This window comes from Carcharodon carcharias, chromosome 28 (genome assembly GCF_017639515.1).
Source record: "Carcharodon carcharias isolate sCarCar2 chromosome 28, sCarCar2.pri, whole genome shotgun sequence".
Lineage (NCBI taxonomy): Eukaryota > Metazoa > Chordata > Chondrichthyes > Lamniformes > Lamnidae > Carcharodon > Carcharodon carcharias.
The window spans coordinates 28253163-28270684 of NC_054494.1; the positions used below are offsets into that span (position 1 = coordinate 28253163).

Sequence of the window (17522 nt, forward strand, 5' to 3'; positions counted from 1 at the left end):
ACGCCAGGCAATGACAATCTCCAACAAGAGAGAATCTAACCATCACCCTTGATGTTCAATGGCATTACCATTGCTGAATCCCCCACTATCAACATCCTGGGGGTCACTATTGACTAGAAACTGAACAGGACCAGCCATATAAATACTGTGGTAACAAGAGCAGGTCAGAGACTAGGAATTCTGCGATGAGTAACTCACCTCCGGACTCCCCAAAGCTGTCCATCATCTACAAGGTATAAGTGAGAAGTGTGATGGAATACTCTCCAATTGCCTGGATGAGTACAGCTCCCACAACATTCAAGAAGCTTGACTCCATCGAGGACAAAGAAGCCCACTTGATTGGCATCCCATCCAGCACATTCAACAACTATTCCCTCCCCCACTGACACACAGTGGCTGTAGTGTGAACCATCTGCAAGATGCACGGCTGCAACTCACCAATGCTTCTTCGGCAGCACCTTCCAAACCTGTTACCTCGGCCACCTAGAAGGACAAGGGCAGCAGATACAAGGGAACCCCACCATCTGGAAGTTCCCCTCCAAGCCACACACCATCCTGACTTGGAAATAAATCACTGTTCCTTCACTGTCGCTGGGTCAAAATCCTGGAACTCCCTCCCTAACAGCACTGTGGGTGTACCTAAACCACACGGACTGCAGCGGTTCAAGAAGGCAGCTCACCACCACCTTCTCAAGGGCATTTAGGGATGGGCCAAAGTCCTGTGAAAGAATGTTAAAAAAATGCTGATGGAATTAGCGGAAGCCAGGGCCTCTTCCAGTGTCTAGGCAATGATTTACAGTTCCAAGTAGATCATATTTGAACCAACATTGGACAGAATAGCACTTCAGCTCTGAAGTCATAAGGACTCAAAACATTAACTCTGTTTCTCTCTCCACAGATGCTGCCAGACTTGCTGAGTTTTTCCAGTAATTTTTGATTTTGTTTCAGATTTCCAGCATCCGCGGCATTTTGCTTTTATTTAAGTGTGTCATCTTTTTGCCGCAACTGCAACTTTCTTACAGCACTCTGGGTGTTCCTACACTGCCTGGGCTGCAGCGGTTCAAGAAATCAGCTCACCACTGGCCCCCGAGAGCAATTAGGGATGGGCAATATATGCTGGCCTAGCCAACAATGCCACACCCCAATGCTCTTATCCAAACGAAACGAATGCCAGTTCAGTGAGTGAAGCTAGGCTTCGCATGACTTTGCCACAGGCGGGGTGAGCAGCCCATTCGCTGAGACTATGTTTGTCCCGCAGGGAAACCTGCATTTGCCAGGTCCCAAGCAGACAGACAATCTGGTAATTCACATGGAGTCAGAATGGCTGGTCAGAAGCCCCGGGTTTTCATGGATATTTCCACGGGGTGCAAACCCCTGGGCCGGATCATAATGGAGGTGAGTTGGGTTCCACGGGCAGTGCTCTCGGGCCAGTTTAAATGGGTCACTTCTGCCTGAAGCTTAAGCATGTTCCCACATGGGAGTGGGCAAACGCCTTTTTTTTAAAACAACTAATCTTGAAACTCTCTGGTGAAGAATTTATCTGGATCCAGTTGCTAGTGGGTGTGTGAACTTTCGGTGATACCCTACTGAGTGATGGTAAGCACCTTCCGAAAAATAAAAAGAAAGTAAAAAAAAAAAATAACCCCAAGAAGTGCTGGAAATAGGCAGCAGGTCGGGGAACACCATGTGTGGAGAGAGAAGCTGAGTTGGCCTTTTGGGGCCGCTGACCTGAATTTGAGGGTGATGAGCAGATTTTAAACAGATCGGGAGGCAGGAAAAGGACTAAAGGGAAAACAGCTGGCGCTCATGTGGCAACAAAAACAGAAAATGCTGGAAAAACTCAGCAGGTCTAACACCATCGGTGGGAAAAAAAACAGAGTTAACGTCTCTGAGATATTGTTGCCAGTCTGTTGCTTGAATTACTTTCTTTCTGAAATGAAAGGTTGAAACTTAAGGTTTAATTAATCGCTACGATGGCATCTGCAGTCGATCAGTCCGTGTTTGCCTTTTTTTGTTGGTGGACTCAGAAAACAGAGCAGATTCTGGGGGTGAGTGAAGGTTCCAGTTTTTCACTTCCTTTTCAGTACTACAGGTGTTGGCTCTTGATAGAAATTCTCCATTGTTTGGAGGTGTGCTCTTATTATGAGTGACTTTGTTGCAGAAAATTTCCATGCATTGTGCACTGATGAGAAAGGATTTGGTTACAAGGGCTCCACATTCCGCAGAATCATTCCCGGCTTCATGTGCCAGGTAAAGGAGCAATGTTATTTTGCATCTGGTTGGGAATATCTCTGTGGCTGTTTGAGTAAATGACTAATGACCTTTTCAACTTTTCAATTGTTCAGGGTGGTGATTTCACAAAGAACAGCGGCACCAGTGGGAAGTCCATCTACAGTGAGAAGTTTGCTGATGAGAATTTCCTGCTGCGGCATGGGGGGCTGGTAAATGGAATGCTTGATGTGTTTGTATCATTCCTTTCAGTGGGTGATTCGCGAAAGAAGGTGAGTGGGGAGAGGGAGGATATAATGGAATGTGGTTTAGGTGAGCAAGGAAGGAGTGGAAGTTGGGGAAAGGAAAATGAGAAGAGGGAGGAACAGTGGGGAGCTGCAGATGAGGGAGATTATCTTCTCCTAGCTGTGTGAAAGCGTTATGGTCAGGTGAGGAGGTTGGCTCATATTGACAACATTGCGATCAGTGGCGAGGGAGGGTTGTTTGGCTGTGGGGGGCCTGAATTCTGATTGCTTAATGAGAATCGGTGTGGAGGGGCAGGAGGAATGTACTCAGGTGAGGCATTGCCCACCAAGGTGGTGTTGAGGTATTTGTCTGCTCAGTAGTGGAATGTAAGGCAGGGAAGGATCATATACCTAGATGGGGTAGAGAAATTGAATGGGGAGCTAGAAATGTATAATGAGACAGGATTAATCAATCACCTCATGGTAAAGGAGCCTCTGGGTGACAACAATCATAACATGATAGAATTGCACATTCAGTTTGAAGGGGAGAAGTGTGGGTCCAAGACTAGTGCTTTAAGCCTGAATAAAGGTAATTATAAGGGTATGAAAGCAGAGCTATCTTAAGTGAACTGGGAAACTGGGTTAAAAGGTAGGGCTGTAGAGATGCAGTGGCAGACTTTTGAGGGGATATTTAATAACTCTCAGCAAATATTTATCCCAGTGAGAAAGAGAGACTCTTTGAGAAGGATGCATTATCCATGGCTAAATAAGAAAGTTAAGAATAGTATCTAATTGAAAGGAACACTATACAAACCTGCAAAAATTAGTGGTGGGTCAGAAGATTGGTCAGATTTTAAGAACCAGCAAAGCATGACTAAAAAAAAAGGGAGAAAGTACAAAATAAGAGAAAGCTAGCAGATAGTAAGAGTTTCTACAAGATTTTAAATAGAAAAAGAGTAACTACTGTTGGTCCTCTAGAGAGTCTGGAGAGTCTGATAATGAAAAACAAGGAAATGGCTTAAATGTCAAATGGGTATTTTCTGTCTGTTTTCACTGTAGAAGATTTAGAAAACTTCCCCTAGATACTTGAAAATCAAGAGATGAATGCGAGGGGGAACTTAATACAATCACCATCACCATCTCCAGGGAAAAGATGTTGGAAAATCTATCAGACCTAAAAGCTGACAAGACCCCAGGGCCAGATGGCCTGCATCTTAGTGTCTTGAAAGAAGTGGCTGCAGAGATAGTAGATGCATTGGTTATAATCTTCCAAAATTCCTTAGATTCTGTAAGAGTCCCAGTGGATTGGAAAATAGCTAATGTAACACTTTTATTCAAGCCAAGAGGGAAACAGAAAGCAGGAAACTCTAGGCCAGTTATTAACACCTGTCATAGAGTAATTGCTAGAATCCGTTATGAAGGATGTTATTCAGGATACTTAGAAAATCATAATTTGACCAGGTAAAGTCAACATGGCTTTGTAAAAGGGAAATCATGTTTAACTAATTTGTTAGAGTGTTTTTGAAAAAATAACAAGCCAGGTGAATAAAGGAAAACCTGTGGATGTGGCATACTTGGATTTTCAGAAGGGGCATTTGATAAGGTGCCACATTAAAGGTTACTACACTAGATAGGATTATATAGTGTAGTGGGGGGTATGTTAGTATGGATAAAGGATTGGTTAGCTAACGGGAAGCAGAGAGTAGGGGAAAATTGGTCTTTTTCAGGTTGGCACGGAGTGCCACAGGGATCAGTGCTGGGGCCTCAACTATTTACAATCTATATCAATTACTTGGATGAAGCAACCGAATGTTGCCGATGACACCAAGATAGGTAGGAAAGTAGCTGTCATGGTGAGGTAGAGGCTCTGCAGAGGGATATAGACAGGTTAAGTGAGTGGGCAAAAAATTTGGCAGATGGAATTATAAAACGGGAAAACTGAAGTTGTTCACTTTGGCAGGAAGGATAGAAAAGCAGCTGTGTACAATTTTGGTCTCCTTATTTGGAAAAAGATGAAATTGCATTCGGAGTAGTTCAGAGAAGGTTCACTCGACTCACTCTTGGGATGAAGGGCTTGGCCTATGAAGAAAGATTGAACAGGTTGGGCCTATGCCCAGTGGAGTTTAGAAGAATGAGAGATGATCTTATTGGAACATTGGTCCTGAGGGGCTTCACAGGGTACATACCAGGAGGATGTTTCCACTTGTGGGGGTGGCGAGAGCTAGGGTATTGAGTTTAATAATAAGAGGTCTCCCTTTTAAGATAGAAATGAGGAGAAAGTTTTTCTCTGAGGGTCGTTAGTCAGTGAAATTCTCTTCCCCAGAAAGAAGTGGAGGCTGGGTCATTGAATTTATTCAAGGCTGAGTTAGACAAGTTTTTGACAGACAAGAGAGTCGAGGGTTATGGGGGGCAGATGGGAAAGCAGAGTTGAGATTATAACCAGATCAGCAATGATCTTATTAAATAGCAGAGCAGGCTTGAAGGACCCAATGGCCTACTGCTCCTAAATCCTGTGTCCTGTGAGTTGGGGTCTTTACTGGTGTTTATTTTTTTGCTCGGTGCAAAGTGCTTTATTTGGGATTCTAGCCTTGGTGAAACCCGGATTATCTTTTCTCTGTGGGAATCTAAAGAGAGTGAGTTATTTTGGGAAGCATGAATTTTAGCTTAATAAAGTGGTGAGGAGGGTAATCTTCGTATGCTGAACACTAGTTTGTCCGTAGGCAGGTTGCATTTTAAAAGTCATAATTTGTATCATGATGTAGATTTTTCCCAGCAAACTGACAAAGTTGTAAGCAGTTTGTTTATTTCAATGCACAGCGCATTTCAGATTACTGCACCACTGCGCACATTTGTATCTTGGGATAACAATACTCAGTAACATCCTAGCATGTTAGGGGTCTGGAATCTACAACCATCTGACAGGGGGGAGAGTTGTCCACAAGGCCATGGCTGACAAGTCTTAATGGGTTAAATGATGTGTAAGGAAGGGAAGTATTGTGTCGCAGTGGTAGTGTCCCTACTTCTAGGTTAGTATCCACTAACTTTGACTCTGAATCTGTAGCATTTGTGGCACCCAAGGGCAAAACTTCTCTTGAGAAAAGATTCTAGATTAAACTGATTGTTTGTGGCATTTTAATTGAAAGACATTTGGCCTAAATCAACCAGTTCTAAAAATTACATAACACAAGTAGAAGTCTAAATTATCACATTTTATTTAAATTGTAAATTCCTATTTGTAAATAAAATTATGCCAGCTGTCCACCATCGGAGATGGTAACTTTCTTGGAGGTTAAGCCACTGTGGTTGCCGAATGTTTCCATCTCCCTCACAACATCCATCCCCTCTAACATAATACCAAACACAACATGCTTTCCATCCAACCTGCAAGATTTAACAACAGACATTGAAGCCTGCAGTGAAAACTTACAGTCAGATAATATTAAGATTGCATTTACCAACAAGTTTGCACAGTGCAGATGAATAACTGGGATCCATTTGTATTTGGCCCAGCATTGGCCATAGACAGGGTACCTGGAATAGTAAGATGACAAAAAATAAGCATTCCACAAATGTGTTTCCTCTCCTGTACAATTTTCACTTGTGTCTTGGAGCTACTGAAAATGTTAAAATGCACATCTGGTCCTGGAAGAAAGAACTGGGTGAGACAAACCGGGTGGTGGGGATTGGGGGTGGCGAAGGGTGGAAAGAGAGAGAGAGCAGGTGAGTTATGGGAGATGACTGAAGATCAAGTACGAGTAGCAGGTTTACATTAGTATTCGGAAAAGGGGTAGACTAGCAAGATGGATGCACTTCAGTAGGAAATCCAGAGTGTTGGAGCCTAAGGGCTGAACATGCTGTTGCTAAGTGGAGAGGAGGGGGGTAGGACACAATAGGCTGTTTGAAAACTGGAACAGTTCGGCAAACATGAAAGATCCCAGGACACGAAGATATTGGTTTGCACTTCACAATAACGTTTCCCAATTTGCTATATCTTTTGTACCCACTCCCCAATTAACAACTACCCCCACTTTACCGCTACAATTGCTATAGCCTCAACACTCATGGAGCATGATGGTAAAGCATGTCAACATAGAAATAGTACGCAGGAATGGAATATGCACTATCACCAAAAGGGCAAGGGGCAGTTGATTGTACGGGATCAGAAGGTACCCCACCCTCCCACCACCACCCCGCCTCCCCCCCCACCCCCCCAACACTGGATGAATTAACACGAATGAGAAACCAACTTAATCACAAGGAACAATGTAACAGATGTAACCTGTTTTACACTGATCGCTAAGTAAATGGATGACCACGACTCACATGAGTATGTGATTAAGAACATTCTCAATGCTGGGTGCAACTTTATAAAAGAAGGAACTTCAGAGACAACGACAGCGAAGAAATAACCTGCAGGAATAACCCTCAATAATGGATTCTAGCAATTTTCCCACGACAGATGTTAGGCTAATTGTCTTTTAGTTTCCTGCTTTCTGTTTTCCTCCTTTCATGAATTAAGGAGTTACATTTGGTATGATTGATTATTATTAATGGTTAGGACATGAATTTGTTAAACTCAATGTTGTGGTCAGTCTACTCTAGACCCCACCATCTCATAAAGCAAGAGGCAAATCCATAAAAATCAAGAGATTTGGTATAAAAAATTGAGTTGCTTTTTTACCAAACGTTAAACAATATAGATTATTGATTTGTGAACCTTATCCCAGACTTACTTAGTCTCTTTATAAAAACTATAATACCACATCTCAAAAAGCTTTACAATTTTTTTTCAAAATCCTACCTGGTAGAATGCCTTCTTCCTCTGCAGTAGCTGATGCAGCAGACGTTGGCCATTTAAGCCACTGTGCTGGCTCTGGTAGAGCGATCCAATTAGACGCTTGCCCTGCTTTTCCCTATAGCCCTGTCAATTTTTTTCTTCAGTATTTAGCCAATTCCCCTTCAAATGTTGTTATTGCAACTGCTTCACTCGCCCGTTCAGGAAAGGCATTCCAAATCAAGATCGTGATGGAGGATACGCTGATGGAGATAGATGCCAATTAATGCCAGTTTTACGATTATGATTCAAGCCTTACCGGAACAGAGCCTCCCAGAGCCTCAAAGTCATTGTAACCAGGCTGAATCCCAGGACCATTGCACCACCTGCCTCTTCACCTCTTACATTTCAAAAACTCTGCTGTCTGAGCAAATTTAAGTCTGCAAAATTGCTTCTAAAATAGGAAAGGTGGAATACTCCTGGCCCAATGGTCCTGACTCAATCCTCTGTTTTGATGCATCACAAGCTTTACAATAAGCACAGCTTCACAGGAGGAACTGGGCATTATTCTTCTTAACCAGAACTCTCAGTAAGAAGAAGCCCTCTTTCCCCAAAGCCAGAAGCTGAATGTGGGCTACAATTCCCAGGACCAGCTGCTAACTCAGGACAAAACCCGAACACACTCGCCTGGAGCCCCCTTCTTGCTGACTTCAGGGTACAGTCACCGTCGAGGTTTCTCACATGGCTGCGAGCAGCCAACTGACCACGTTCTGTCTGTCTTCCCAGGGCCTGTGTCTTACTTGTGATTTCAGGCTCTCATAGGCAGCTATCACCATCTTGCTGCCCCCACTGCCAGCCTCACCTCTGACCTTCCAGCGCCATGACGTGGCTGCTGCTGCTCTGGCAACGACATGAGGCAGAGGACAGAAATCTTATCTCATGAGTGGGCAATGTGATTGAGAGATCATCACGTTCACTTGTCTAACCCCAAGAGGAATCATGTTTTTGAATGCCTGTGAAAGAGCCCGACATTTCAGAGTTCTCTCTCAAGATCATAAGTGAGGCTTAATTTTACTTAGAAATTGCATTTCTAGTGATAAATTTGGGAGAGGTCAAGCCACGATTTTAAAATTCTCACCCTTGTTTTCAAATTTCCCCTATGGCCTCACTCCTCCCTCTCTCTGTAATCCGCTCCAGCCCCACAACCCTCTGTGATATCGGTGCTCCTCCAATTCCACCCTCTTGCGTATCCCTGATTTTAATTGCTCCACCAGTGGTGGCTACACCTTCAGTTGCCCAGGCCCCAGAATCCATACACCTCTTTACCTCTCTACCTTGTTTTCTTGCTTTAAAACACTCCCTAAAACCTACATCTTTGACCAAGCTTTTGATCATCTGACCTCATATCTCCTTATGTGGCTCAGTGACATACTTTGTTTTATAATGCTCTTGTGAAGCACCTTGCGACATTTTATTCTATTAAAGGCACTATAGAGCCTTTGTTGTTGTTGCTGTAGTTGTAAAGAGTTGGCATTGTCTGCTAATCAAAAGATGTCATCATGGTTCTGCTGTCACCATTCACCTCCTGTGGACCCATCTTATGATCCTTTATTGTGCCATTACCATCCCTATTTGCCTTGTACAATCTTCCCTTCCCTCATATAATCACTCCTGCCCTCCGTTCTATCACAGACATTTCTTTTTGTTCGTTTGTACCCAGCCACTTCTTTCCCTGACTCTGCTTTATAATGGATTGTTAAATCTCTAACTTCTTAAAATCATAGAGCCTACAGCACAGATGTCATTCAGCTCTTCATGTCTATGCTGGCTCGTTGGTAAAGTTATCCAATTAAACCCACATCCCCTGCTCTTTCTCTGTAGCCATATCATTTTTCTAAGTATTTATCGAATTCACTATTGAAAGTTACTATTGAATCAGCTTCCACTGCCCCCTCAAGCGGTGCATTCCAGAAAAAATGTTCTCTTTGCCAATTACCTTAAATATGTGTCCTCTGTTTACCGTTCTGCTTTTTTTAAATTTGCTCATCTAATGGAAATGGTTTCCCCTTGTTTATTCTATCAAAACCATTCATGATTTGGAACACCTCTATCAAATCTCCTCTTAACCTTCTAGGCTATGAGGAGAACAACATCAGCTTCTCCAATCTCTCCACATAACTGAAGTTGTATATCTCTTCTGCATCTTTGCTAAGGTCTTAATATCCATCCTAAAATCTCATGCCTAAAATTAAACAATATCATCCAGCTGAAGGCTAACCAGTGTTTTGTAATGGTTTAGTGTAACTTTTCTGCTTTTGAATGCTATTCCGTAATGAAGCCAAATGTCTGGAGTGCGTGTATATAAGTACACGGAGCGCGGTAAACAAGATTGGCGAGCTGCAGGCACAAATTGCCACATGGGATTATGAAACAGAGTGACAATAACAGAGGCTATTTTTGTAATAAATGAAAAACAGTAACATGTTTCTATTGTCAACACACAGCTCTACCTCACCATCATCTCTCTCAATACCCCCACTGTTCCCTAGCCATCAATTTCTGTCTTTTTCTATGGTGACCCTCTGGCCCTTTGTGTGATGCACAATTTCCTCCCCATCGTGCGGGCTGGTTGGGAGCGGGTACGGGCAGGCACGCAGCCGATTGCTGCCCATGATTGGCTGCGTGCCGCCATTTTATGTGGGCAGGCCAATTAAGGCCCGCCCAGCGTGACGCACACCCGGAAGCGCTCAGCGCTCCCTATGCGGGAGCAGGGAGGAGGGAGAGTCGGGGCCCGCACAGAAATCTCCCTGAGGCACGGAGCTGCCTCAGGAACTTTAATTTCATTGTGAAAAACTGAAAAAAAGATTTTTAAAAAATTATTCGGACATGTACCCCCATGTGACAGTGTCACATGAGCTGGGACATGTCTATGAATTTTATTAAAAATTTTTATTAAAGTTATAAAACCTTCATGAAGCCTCATCCCGCCGGTGGATGAGGTTCCATGAAAAATGTGAAGGCTGCCTGGGCTCTTTGCCTGCCACCCCCCCCACTAACCTTAATGTTGGACGGGCAGCCCAGACAATCGGTTTAATTAAGTACTTAATGGCCTTAACAGGCCTTTGATAGTTCGGCGGGTGCACAGCCAACTCTGGTGCTTACCTGCCGAACTGAAGATCGGAGCAACACGTGGTGACATTGGGACGCACGCCTGATGTCACCGTGTGACATTTTACACGTCGGCGTGTGGGGCTGCACGCCGACCAGAAGATTCTGGCTTCAATTTCATTCCTGAAATGTCTGGGTCTAATTTTTAAGACTATCCCCTGTCATCCTAGACTTTCCAAGCAGCAGAAAAGGTTTTTTCTCTCTCTACCCTATGTTTCCCTTAATGTCTGGAAGACCCCTTAACCCTAAATATAGGGAATGCAATTCTAGTTTGTACAGTCGTTACACATAATTTAATCCTTCAAATCCAAGTAAATCTTTGCTGCACTCCCTCTTTCTCCAATATATAATTCCAAAGGTGTGGTGCCCAGAACTGCTCAAAGTACTCAGGGTTTGGTCTAATCACGGTTTTGTGTAGCTGAGATATTTGTGTTCATAGAGTCAGAGTCATTGCAAGAAAGAAAACAGGAGGCCACTCCGCCCATCCAGTCGATCCAGCTCTCTGTTGAGCAATGCCCCATTCCCACTCTCTATCCCCACAGCCCTGCAAGTTTACTTCTCTAAATGTCCATCCTATTTCCTTTTGAAATTATTGATTGTCTTTGCTTCTACCACTCCCGTGGGCAGCAGGTTCCAGACCATTACCACTCACTGCATAAAAAAGCTCTTCCTCAGATCTCCCTGCATTCTTTGCCCAAAACCTTAAATCTGTGTCCCCTAGCCCTTGTACAATCAGCTAATAGGGACAGTGTTTCTTTGTCAGCCTTACCAACACCTTTCATAATCATGTACATCTCTATCAAATATCCTCTCCACCTCCTTTTCTCCAAGGAGAACAACCCCAGCTTCTCCCACCTAATGTTGCAGCCAAAACCCTTCATCCATTGAAACATTCTAGTAAATCTCCTCTGCACCCTTTCAAGGACCCTCACATCCTTCCTGGCCACTCACACATGCCCAATTTTAATCGCTCCAACTTTGGTGGCCGTGCCATCTGCTGCCTAGGCCCTAAAACACTGGAATTCCCTCCTTAAGTGTCTGTCTTTCTGCCTCCTTCTCTTCCTTTAAGATGCTCCTTAAAACCTGCATCTTTGACCAAATTTTCAGACACCTGCCCTGATATCACCTTATGTGGCTTGACAATCAGAGCTGTGTCAAATTTTGAGCTGCTGGAGCTCTAAGAAAATGTGTTGGCCATATCATTTCCAAATCTACTGTTACATTGTTTTCCTATGTATTAATCATTTGAGTCCCCAAATTTCAGTAAGACTGTGCTTTTTAAGTGAAAAATGGGAGAGCCATTAGGCATTTCATTTCAAACCATGTGGTATTTTGAATCATTAATCTTTAGCATAGCTAGAATTTCATAATGCAACAGTTCAATTATTTAATTCAAACCTATTAAAAACATGAATTACAGAAAACTTTACTTACTCCTGACTGGGGGATTGCACGTAGAGGGACTACTGCTTTTCTTGATCTGTATTTATAACCCAGACCTGGGTGTACAGGGCACAATTTCAAAATTTGAAGATGATACAAAACTTGGAAGGATTATGAACTGTGAGGAGAATAGTAATAGACTTCAAGAGGATATAGATAGGCTGGTAGAATGGGCAGATATGTGGCAGATGAAATTTAATATAGGGAAGTATGAAGTAATACATTCTGGTCAGAAGAACGAGGAGCGGTGACATAAAATAAAGGGTACAATTCTAAAGGAAATGCAGGAGCAGAGGGACCTGGGTGTATATGTGCATAAATCATTGAAGGCAGCAGGGACAGGTTGCGAGAGCTAATAAATTATGCTGAATCCTGAGTTTTATAAATAGGGGCACAGAGTTCAAAAGCAAGTAAGTTATGAATCTTCGTAAAACATTGGGTTAGCCTCAATTTTAGAAAGGGTGCAGGAAAGCTTTGCAAGAATGGTTCCGAGGATGAGGGACTTCAGTTATGTGGCTAGATTGGCGAAGCTGGGGCTGTTCTCCTTGGAGAAGAGAAGGTTAAGAGGAGATTTGTTAAACGTGTTAAAAATCATGAGAGTCTGGATAGCATAAGCAGGCAGCAACTGTTCCCATCGACATAAGGTCGAGAACCCTAAGGTGATTAACAAAAGAACCAGAGGTGACATGAGGAAAAACTTCTTTATGCAACAAGTGGTTTAGATCTGGAACGTACTACCTAAGCATGAGGCAGAGACAGATTCAAATGCAATTTTCAAAATTGGATAGTTAGCTGCAAAGATTTTACAGGGTTACAGGGAAAAGGCAGAGGAGTGGGACTAGCTCAGTTGCTGTTGCAGGGAACTGACACAGAGATAATGTGCTGAATGGCCTCCTTCTGTGCTGTAGCCATTCTTTGGTTCTAGTATAGGTACATTCAAAGAACTTGATAAACACGCAAGGAAGAAAGAAGCTGAAGGTTACCCTGATAGTGTGGTCAAAGAAGGTGGGAGCAGGCTTATATGGAACATAAACACCAACATATGGCCCTTTTCTATGCTGTAAATTCCCCATGTAAAGCTGCCAGCAGGGAAGGCAAACACTATGCTGCAATTCATATACTCAGGCCATCACAGCTAAGGAATTAACGTGAATCACCTTCTCCCCCCACCCCATCATGTTCTCTCTCTCTCGCCTCCAACCCCTCACACCCTGTCTCTCCCCCACCCCCTCACACCCTCTCTCTCCCCCACCCCCTCTCTCCCCCACCCCCTCACACTCTCCCCCTGCCCCCTCACACTCTCCCCCCACCCCCTCACACTCTCCCCCCACCCCCTCACACTCTCTCCCCACCCCCTCACACTCTCTCTCCCCCCCACCCCCTCTCTCCCCCACCCCCTCACACTCCCCCACCCCCTCACACCCTCTCTCTCCTCCCACCCCCTCACACTCTCCCCCCACCCCCTCACACTCTTCCCCCACCCCCTCACACTCTCCCCCCACCCCCTCACACTCTCCCCCCACCCCCTCACACTCTCCCCCCACCCCCTCACACTCTCTCTCTCCCCCCACCCCCTCTCTCCCCCACCCCCTCACACTCCCCCACCCCCTCACACCCGGTCTCTCCTCCCACCCCCTCACACTCTCCCCCCACCCCCTCACACTCTCTCTCCCCCACCCCCTCACACTCTCTCTCTCTCTCTCCCCAAACCCCTCACACTCTCTCTCCCCCACCCCCTCACACTCTCTCTCTCTCTCCCCCACCCCCTCACACTCTCTCTCCCCCCCCACCCCACCCCCTCACACTCTCTCTCTCCCCCCACCCCACCCCCTCACACTCTCTCTCTCCCCCCACCCCCTCACACTCTCCCCCCACCCCCTCACACTCTCTCTCCCCCCCACCCCCCTCACACTCTCTCTCCTCCCCCCACCCACCCCCTCACACTCTCTCTCCGCCCACCCCCTCACACTCTCTCTCTCCCCCACCCCACCCCCTCACACTCTCTCTCTCCCCACCCCCTCACACTCTCTCTCCCCCCAACCCCACCCCCTCACACTCTCTCTCCCCCCAACCCACCCCCTCACACTCTCTCTCCCCCCCCCACCCCACCCCCTCACACTCTCTCATCCCCCCAACCCCACCCCCTCACACTCTCTCTCCCCCCCAACCCCACCCCCTCACACTCTCTCTCCCCCCCCCCACCCCACCCCTCACACTCTCTCTCCCCCCCCTACCCCACCCCCCTCACACTCTCTCTCCCCCCAACCCCACCCCCGCACACTCTCTCTCCCCCCAACCCCACCCCCTCACACTCTCTCTCCGCCCACCCCCTCACACTCTCTCTCTCCCCCCACCCCCTCACACTCTCTCTCTCCCAACCCCACCCCTCACACTCTCTCTCTCCCCCCACCCCCTCACACTCTCTCTCCCAACCCCACCCCTCACACTCTCTCTCCGCCACCCCCCTCACACTCTCTCTCTCCCCCCCACCCCACCCCCTCACACTCTCTCTCCCCCCAACCCCACCCTCACACTCTCTCTCTCCCCCCCACCCCACCCCCACCCTCACACCTCTCTCTCCCCCCAACCCCACCCCCCTCACACTCTCTCTCTCCCCCAACCCCACCCCCTCACACTCTCTCTCTCCCCCCACCCCCCTCACACTTCCCCCCAACCCCACCACCCTCACACTCTCTCTCTCCCCCCACCCCCTCACACTCTCCCCCCAACCCCACCCCCCTCACACTCTCTCTCCCCCCAACCCCACCCCCTCTACACTCCTCTCACTCCCTGCCATGCCCTCACAATCTCTCTCTCCCCACCCCCTCACAATCTCTCTCTCCCCACTCCCTCACACTCTTTCTCCCCCCCACCCCCTCACACTCTTTCTCCCCCCCCCCCCCCTCACACTCTTTCTCCACCCCCACCCCCTCACACTCTTTCTCCCCCCCACCCCCTCTCACTCTTTCTCCCCCCCCACCCCCTCACACTCTTTCTCCCCCCCACCCCCTCACACTCTTTCTCCCCCCACCCCCTCACACTCTCTCTCCCCCCACCCCCTCACACTCTTTCTCCCCCCCACCCCCTCACACTCTTTCTCCCCCCCACCCCCTCACACTCTTTCTCCCCCCCACCCCACCCCCTCACACTCTTTCTCCCCCCCACCCCACCCCCTCACACTCTCTCTCTCCCCCCAACCCTCTCACACTCTCTCTCTCCCCACCCCCTCACAGTATCTCTTTCCCCCAACCCCTCACACATGCTCTCTCTCCCCCCACACTCTCCCTCCACCCCTACACTCCTCCTCTCTCTCTCTCTCTCCCCACTCCCTCACACTCACTCTCTCCCTTCTCTCCCCTCCACACTCTCTCTCTTTCGCTCCCCTCCACACCCTCCCTCTTTCTCTCCCTCCCCCCACTCTCTCCCCTCCTCATACTCTCTCTCCCCTCCTCATACTCTCTCTCCCCCACACACTGTCTCACTCTCTCGTCCTCCCCAGACTCTCTCCCCCCACCCCCTCACAGTCTCTCTTTCCCCCAACCCCTCACACATGCTCTCTCTCCCCCCACACTCTCCCTCCACCCCTACACTCCCCCCTCTCTCTCTCCCCACTCTCACACTCACTCTCTCCCTTCTCTCCCCTCCACACTCTCTCTCTTTCTCTCCCCTCCACACTCTCTCTCTTTCTCTCCCCTCCTCACCCTCCCTCTTTCTCTCCCTCCCCCTTTCTCTCCCTCCCCCTTTCTCTCCCTCCCCCTTTCTCTCCCTCCCCCCCACACTCTCTCCCCTCCTCATACTCTCTCTCTCCCACACACACTCTCTCACTCACCCCCCCACACTCTCTCCCCTCCCCAGACTCTCTCCCCCCACCCCCTCACACTCACTCTCTCCCCCCACCTCCTCACACTCACTCTCTCCCTGCCACCCACAGTCTATTTCTCTCCCTCCCACCCACAGTCTATTACTCTCCCTCCCACCCACAGTCTATTACTCTCCCTCCCACCCACAGTCTATTACTCTCCCTCCCACCCACAGTCTATTACTGTCCCTCCCACCCACAGTCTATTACTGTCCCTCCCACCCACAGTCTATTACTGTCCCTCCCACCCACAGTCTCTTTCTCTCCCTCCCACCCACAGTCTCTTTCTCTCCCTCCCACCCACAGTTTCTTTCTCTCCCTCCCACCCACAGTTTCTTTCTCTCCCTCCCACCCACAGTTTCTTTCTCTCCCTCCACCCACAGTCTCTTTCTCTCCCTCTCCCCCACAGTCTCTTTCTCTCCCTCTCCCCCACAGTCTCTTTCTCTCCCTCTCCCCCACAGTCTCTTTCTCTCCCTCTCCCCCACAGTCTCTTTCTCTCCCTCTCCCCCCTCAAACTCCCTCCCCTCCTCATACACTACCCCCTCCTTACACTCTCTCTCTCTGCCCCTCACACTCTCTCTCTCACCCCTCTCTCTCATCCCCCACACTTTTTCTCTCTCCCTCTCTCTCCCCCTCACATATTCTCTCCCCTCCTCAGACTCTCTCTCCCCCACCTCATGCTCTCTCTCTTTCTAAACTCTCTCTCCGCGCTCTTTAATGGCCTCTCGTCTCTCTCATTCTCCACCCTCTTTAATGGCTCCTCACTTCTCTCTTGAAAAAAAGAAGGCTGAGGAGTGAACTTTAAAATTATAAAACGTTCTGATAGGGCGTGCAGAGAGAGAAGGATTCCTCTTTTGGGGAAGAACATAACTAGAGACCATCGATATAAGATCATCACTATGAAATCCAATAAGGAATTCACGAGAAACATCTTTATCCAAAGAGCGGTGAGAGTGTGAAATGCGCTCTGGTAGGGAAAGATTGAAGAGAATAGTCTAAACACATTTAAGGGGAAACTAGATAAGTGTGAGGGAGAAGGAAATAGAAGGTTATGCTTGTAGATTTAGATGAGAAAGGATGGTCTGACACGCCAGTGAAGTATAAACGCCAGCATGGACTTGTTGGGCCAAATGGCCAGGTCCTTTATGTTATATCCAAGTTGACCATGTGCTATAGATTCTGATTTGGCCCCACCTTCCCTGTGACTGACAGATACAAGTTCATCCGGCACGGCCCTCCCGGTGCGTGGTAGCCAATGGGTGCAGGCGTCCGCGCGCCCTCAAAGACGCACAGCCAATGGGTGCTGCCGGCCCCACCCTCAGGTGACTGATAGATAAACGGTTCATCTGGTCCTGCCCTCCGGGTAGGTGTCAGCCAATGGGTGCAAGTAGCCACGGCGTCTCAGTGACGGACAAGGCCAATAGGGGCGGGCAGCCCCACCCTCTCTGTGAGTGACAGGGGAACGTTGCCCAGGCAACGCCCACCGGGTTTGGTAACAACCAATAGGTACAGACCGCCCCGCCCTCACTGTCGGTGACAGCTAATGGGTGCCGGCGGCCCAGCCCTTCTTGCGGGTGACGGCAAATAGGTAGGGGAGGCCCCGCCCTTCGTGTCGGCGATAGCCAATGGGTGCAGAGGGACCCGCCCTTCGTGTCGGCGACAGCCAATGGGTGCAGAGGGACCCGCCCTCCATGTCGGCGGCAGCCAATGGGTGCTGGCGGCCGAGCCCTTCGCGCGGGTGACGGCGTATAGGTAATGTGGGCCCCGCCCCTCGCGTGGGGTGACAGCCAATGGGTGCTGGCGGCCCCGCCCTCCGGAGCAGCGA

At 48.0% G+C, this 17522-nt stretch overlaps 1 protein-coding gene across 1 annotated transcript; it reads left to right on the plus strand.

The window, feature by feature from the left end:
• The first annotated feature begins 1320 nt into the window (after positions 1–1320).
• LOC121270788 (peptidyl-prolyl cis-trans isomerase-like) lies at positions 1321–8142 on the plus strand. Its single transcript, XM_041176228.1, has 4 exons — positions 1321–1400; positions 2145–2250; positions 2346–2501; positions 8050–8142. Exons 1-4 carry the CDS (start codon positions 1321–1323, stop codon positions 8140–8142), a joined length of 435 nt encoding a protein of 144 aa, XP_041032162.1.
• Positions 8143–17522: the final 9380 nt, after the last annotated feature.

Coding starts and splice junctions, on each gene's coding strand:
- LOC121270788 (XM_041176228.1), top strand. CDS start 1,321: ATGGCTGGTCAGAAGCCCCGGGTTTTCATGGATATTTCCACGGGGTGC. Junction 1,401..2,144: donor CGGATCATAATGGAGGTGAG/TTGGGTTCCACG, acceptor TGCTCTTATTAT/GAGTGACTTTGTTGCAGAAA. Junction 2,251..2,345: donor TTCCCGGCTTCATGTGCCAG/GTAAAGGAGCAA, acceptor TCAATTGTTCAG/GGTGGTGATTTCACAAAGAA.